At 39.1% G+C, this 6,131-nt stretch overlaps 1 protein-coding gene and 1 pseudogene across 1 annotated transcript in view; one reads left to right on the forward strand and one right to left on the reverse strand.

The window, feature by feature from the left end:
• LOC102814266 overlaps positions 1–549 on the reverse strand; it is a 56,862-nt pseudogene extending 56,313 nt beyond the window's left edge.
• The window catches only part of MYO3A (myosin IIIA), a 410,482-nt gene that overhangs the window by 139,852 nt on the left and 264,499 nt on the right, over positions 1–6,131 (forward strand). Inside the window, exons 9-10 of the mRNA XM_006871683.1 lie at positions 3,404–3,503; positions 4,262–4,441. Of these exons, the coding sequence (XP_006871745.1) occupies positions 3,404–3,503; positions 4,262–4,441 (280 nt within the window). The remainder of the gene's footprint in view (positions 1–3,403; positions 3,504–4,261; positions 4,442–6,131) is intronic.

The raw sequence follows: 6,131 nt of genomic DNA on the forward strand, positions 1-6,131 counted from the left end.
GGGGGTGTCCACTCGTTCAGGCCCCTCCTCTAGTCACCACTGCAGAGGTGTGCAGATAGATATTGAGAAGTTAATGGGAGAAAGAATATCTACAGTTTTTGTCTCTGAAAGTCAGTTAGGTATCTGTGTGTGCACAATGTAATTTTTTAAATAGTTGTGTCCTTTTATGTTGGGGTTTTACAGATTGTTCATAAGGTTTGTCTGTCAGGCCAGCCCTGCTTTTTTCTTACTGATAGGCAGAAGTAAAGGTTCCTGCACAAGTTAACTTTAGGTCTTGGATTCAAAGTCAGATGTCATAAGCAGCCACTAAAGAATCTGGCCATGGGATCAATAGGGCTCTTTCTCTCTGTGCCATGGGAAAACTGTGGGCTCAATCCTGGACTCTCTTTTGGGGGGTGCCCACCCACCTGAAGGCTTCCAGGCTAGACAGAGATGGTGCAACAGGGAAGAGAAGAAAGAAATGTGTAGCATCCCCAACACCTCCTTTTGCAAATGTCCCTGCACCGGTTTTAGTGCTAGTTCACTGTGCCAGTCAGGATGTGGCCCCATCTGGGCGGGGTGACCGCAGAGGGATTCCCGTGTCTGTATCGATTCCTAAATCACAGTATTTTCCTTTATACTGTGAATTTTCCACCAGTGGGTGTGGGAAACTGACGTCCTGCACCTTATGCTTGATACAGAGCTCTAGGGCTGTTCCGTGGAAGCAGCTTCTCTAGGTTTTTCAGTCCCTCTGCCACAAAGCCTGTCCTACTTGACTCTGCTTCTGCCGTCTCCCCTGACCTATTTTTTAAAGGATTTCTCTGGCGAGTGTGTTGAGAAGAGTGTCAGAAGGCAAAGGTGACAGCAGGAAAGCTACTTGGGAGGCTGTTGCAGTAAGCCAGTTGAAGTACAGTCGAGGTGGTGATAGTGCAAAATGTTTGCCTCTAGATAGAATTGTTGATAGAGCTGCTAGGACCTGGTGGATATTTGAATGGCAAATTAATAGATAAGGAATGACGCTAAAGATTTTTGACATAAACAAAATAATGGAGTCACCATTCACAAGATGAGAAATCAGGGATGAGGAGCATTTGGGGCTAAGGTATTCAGGAACATGGTTTGGGATGTGTTTAATATACCAAGTAAAATGTCAAGTCAGTAGTTGGATGCATATGTCTGCACTTCAACAGAGTTGTCAGTACATGGAAACTATTTAAAGGTATGAAATCAGGTAATTATTGTAGATAGGACTAAAAGACTAAAGGACTAATCCCAAAATGTAATGATTAGATGAAGAGGCAAGTGCACTGTAGTGATTAAATGACAGAATTCTTTACTTCCAAGTGGGAGAACTGGGTTTGATTCCTGACCAGAGCACATCATAGGCAGCCACTGTGTGTCTCTCATTGGTGGTTTGCATGTTGCTGTGATGTTGAACAGATTTAAGGAGCATCCAGACTAAAGTAGACTTGGAAGAAAGGACAGGTGATCCAAAAAAAATCAGTCCATGAAAGCCACATAAATCACAGTAGTTTAATCCCATTGTGCATGGGTTCACCATGAATTGGGGATTGGACTTAATGGCAGCTAGCAATGACCCATGAGGAGGAACCAGCAGAAGATGCTCAGAGAGGCTAGTGGAGTTAAACAGAGTCAAGAGATGTATACAGAAAACAAACACAAATTTTGAAATCTGAAGTAAGTTAATAAAGGCAGGGAAGGAGTTCTGGTAGCATAATGGTTACGAATCAGGCTTCTAACCTCAGGGTCAGCAGTTTGAAACAACCAGCTGTTCTGTGGGAGAAAGATGAGGCTTTCTGCTCCTGTAAAGATTTACAGCCTCGGAAACCCTGTGCAGGGTCTCTGTGAGTCAGAACGAACTCCACGGCACACAACAACAACAACATATGAACAATTGGATTTAGCAATATGTAGGTTATTAGTGTCCTCAACAAAAAATGTGACCATGGAATGTGGAAATGACAGTTTGGTTGGAATGGGTTTTCTTCATGGATGGAGAGACATGGAAGGAATTGAGTATCAAGAATTGGGGTGGGGGGATTTTTGCTATAAAGCAAAGAAATGGGACAGGAGATGGAAATTTTTACAAGTCAGAGAGAGTAGGTTGTGGTTGTTGTTGGAAATGGATGTTATAACAGATCAGAAAAATGAGTACTGTAGCAGTGAAAGAGGAACCAGCAGGAGTAATGTCCTTGGGTTAATGTAAAGAAACAGAATTAGGGCACAGAGGAAGGACTCGCTTTAGATGGGGCAAGGGCAGTTTACAGATAGAGAAGTAATTCTCTGGATAATGAAATGAGAAAGCATTAGAGTTCTCAGAGAGAATGATATAATTCTCAGTAACCTTCATAATCTGTTTGTTGTTCTTGTTGTTATGTGCCTTGGAGTCGGTTCCAAATCATAGCGACCCTGTACAGGGTTTCCAAGGCTATAAATCTTTACCAGAGCAGAAAGCCTCATCTTTCTCCCACTGAACAGCTGGTAGTTTCGAACTGCTGACCGTGAGATTAGCAGCCCAATTAGTAACCACTACGCTACCAGAGCTTCATTCATTTTCTTCATTTACCAATGGACGTATTCAGTTGCTAAAAAATATGTCCAAAAATAAACACTGAGAAAACAGTTCCCCTCAAAATAAAACAGGTGATAATTTCATATCCCAAAAAGTTTAAACAAAGCATTGTGTTTATCTCAGCAACTTCTTCAACCTTTATGTTAAATCAAGATCCCTGTGCTCTTATTGAAAGTTGTAGTTTTTCTTTTCTTATTTTTTACTTTGAAAATAAGGTTTCTATCACCTGAAATCAATTGTATGTGTACATTTAACCTTTGACAATTCACTCTATGGTTTATATTGTGTTCCTGTTAAATTTTGCAGAGTCATCACTTTAAAAATGACCATTCCTTGCCTTAACACTCCCTGAGATAATATTGAAAATCTATTTAACATCTTTAAGTCTCACCCCTTTATAACAGATTAAATCACACATTGGAATTCAGTGAAAACTTAAAGCAAAATATATGTCCAGACCTAGGAAGTTTTGGGTAGATATCTTGTAAACATTCAGAAAGTAAGTTTTATGTGCTGCATTTTTCCCTTGAAGAGGAGAGATAAAATATATTGGGGTATTTTCTGATAAATTTTATCATTGAATTTAGTAATTTTGTCTCATGTGTGTCTAACAGTTACTTCCTTTGTAACCATTTTCTTGTTGGTGTTGTTAAATGCTGTCAAGTCGGTTCTGACTCATAGTAACCCTGTATAGGGTTTCTGAGGAGCAACTGATGAATTTGAACTGATGAGCTTGTGGTTCCAAATCTCACAGTGCCACACCAGGACTCCTTATAACCATGTATATGCAATTAAATCAGTAAGGGGTTTTCCTTTTTCTTTACTCCACAGACATGAACGTATTCATACCAAGAAAGGTAATTTCAACAGATCTCCAATTTCCTGTGTGAAGGATGTAGATGATTTAGCAACCCTAGAAATGTTGGATGAGGTAAGAAATTCAGTTTAATTAAATTTAGACATTATGGACTTTTAAAAAACAACAAAAGTTGTGTGGGTAGAATATTGGGGTAGAATAAATATACTCTTAAGATAGCAAATATGGTTCTCATTTTTTCTTTATCCCTAGTGTTCTGATAGCTTCTCTCATATTTTCAGTTTTAATGAATGCAATTCAGATTTCCAGATCTCTCTAGTCTGTTGTCAATTCTTAATATTTTTTTTGTTATTTGTTTTTTGATGCTGAAACTACAAAGGCATGATCTTCCACTAACATGAGTCACTAGGTCACAGGCCCTTCTTCCCCTGAATTATAAGGCAGATTTACTGCATTCAGGAACCAGTTAGTCTCCTACACCCACCTTGTGACCTACTCCCTCTTTTTATCTCTGCTCTTCCAGCTCCCATTGTCCATACCCAGGGGTCTCTAAGAGACTCTATGAGTCCATCTGTTACCATGACCCATGGAAACTTTTATGAGATCAGACAGCCCGGCTCTTGTAGAACTTTCCTTTTAGGGCACTGAATTGTACCTAGAATATTTTCCCCAATATATTATGATCTCAGAAATATTTCAAAGATCTCCCTGAAGATATAAGTCCATACCATTGAATTACCAATTCAATATCTTTTCTATGCCTTGGATTGAATTGTATACCCTCAAAATAAGTGTCGGCTTGACTTGACCGTGATTCTCAATTCATTGACCATTATGTAATGATTGAATATGGCCGTTACGCTGTGATGCAGTCGTCCTCCATGATGGGATCAGCCAGTTATTATAAGGGTGGGATGCAAGACCTTTACTCCAGTCATGATCCTGATCCAAGGGAAAGGGAGTTTCCCTGGGGTATGGCCCGAATCACTTTTATCTTACAAGATAAAAGGAGAGACAAGCAAACAGAAAGGGAGGGCTCTCCAGCCACCAAGGTAGAAGAGCTAGGGGTAGACCATGTCCTGTGGACCCAGAGTTGCTGTGCTAGGAAATTCCTAAACCCAAGGAAAAACTGATGTTAAGAACCTTCCCTCAGAGGTGAAAGAGAAGTCTTTCCCTGGGGTTGTTATTAAGTACTATCAAGTCAGTTCTGGCTCATAGCGACCCTGTACAGGGTTTTCTAAGAGCAGATGGTGAGCTTGAATTGCTGACTTTGCAGTTCAAACTGACCTTGCTGTCTAGTGCTTATCCTTTCGTGACATACAAGAACTCTTTGAATTGAGATTTTTTTTAACTGTGAGAGAATAAATTTATGTTTGTTAAAGCCATCCATTTTTGATATTTCAACTATGGTAAGTACTAGAGAACTAAGACACCACTCATCCCTCTTTAATCCTAATAACCAAATATCTAAAGAAATAAACAGACCTTTTATCCTGCCTCATATCAGCATGTCATTTGTTAGGACTTCTGATATATGCCTGAGCATTTTGCTCAACAAATCAGGAGACACATCTGAACAGAAGTAGTTGTTTGGTATATTTAGGGTTCATAAACAATTTGACTACTTTCTTAAAATATTATCTCTTGGAAATACTAAATATCTTGAAATCAAATAACATTTGCAAGTCACGGATTGCTGGCACTTTAAAAACAAATTCTTACATACCAAAGTGTCCAATGATGTGAATTTCAACGCTAGTGACTTAAAAGGAAGGTTTCACAAATCATGTTGCTGACCTATGTATTGAAAACTGGAGTTGTATGTTTTACTGTCTGAGCTTTAGTTTTGTCACTTTTAGGATCCAAGATTTTTTGCTCCTTGCCTTGTGTCATGTGCTGTCATCATTTTATGTAGATCATCATTTATGACTTCTAACACTATTTAAATTGGTGCCATGGTATGATATATTGACTATGAAAGTTATTTTTCTGAATTTTTCAGTCTGCCTCTTAAAGCCAAATGTCTAAGTAAAAGGCTTGGATATTCCAGTGTCCTTGAATTACGTTGATTTGTAGTAAAGTTATATTCACTGTGTTTTCCCTTCCAATTTCTAGTGTTTTTTTCTCTTTACTTCATCTACTGCATTTACTTATTTCCTCAAAGCATTACATATATATATGTATATATAGTTGTTGTTGTTGTTGTTAAATGCCATCCAGTCGGCTCCAACTCAGAGCAACTCTGCATAGGTTTCTGAGGACTAACTGGTGGGTTTGAACCACTGACCTTTCAGTTAGTTCAAACTGACCTTGCAGTCTAGTGTTTTGTCCCACAGCACCACATGACTCCGTGTGTGTGTATATGTATGTGTGTATGTGCATATATTTATTTTTGTGTGTGTATATATGTATATAGATATATATATTTAGTTGTTGTTTATAAGTGTCATCTAGTCAGTTCCAACTCATAGCAACTCATAGGGTTTCCGAGAAGCAACTGGTGATTTTGAATCACCAGCCTTGTGGTTCAAACCAAACTTGAAGTTGACTGCTTATCCTACAGTGTCACACCAGTACTATATCTACCTCCCACATGTTGGGCTGCTAACCACAAGGTCAGCAGTTTGAATCCACTAGCCAGTCCACAGGAGAAAGATAAGACTTTCTACTCTCTTAAAGATTTGCAGCCTGGAAACCCTATACAGGGTCACTGTGATTCAGAACCTAATTGACAGTATGTAG

This window comes from Chrysochloris asiatica, unplaced genomic scaffold (assembly GCF_000296735.1).
Source record: "Chrysochloris asiatica unplaced genomic scaffold, ChrAsi1.0 scaffold00172, whole genome shotgun sequence".
Lineage (NCBI taxonomy): Eukaryota > Metazoa > Chordata > Mammalia > Afrosoricida > Chrysochloridae > Chrysochloris > Chrysochloris asiatica.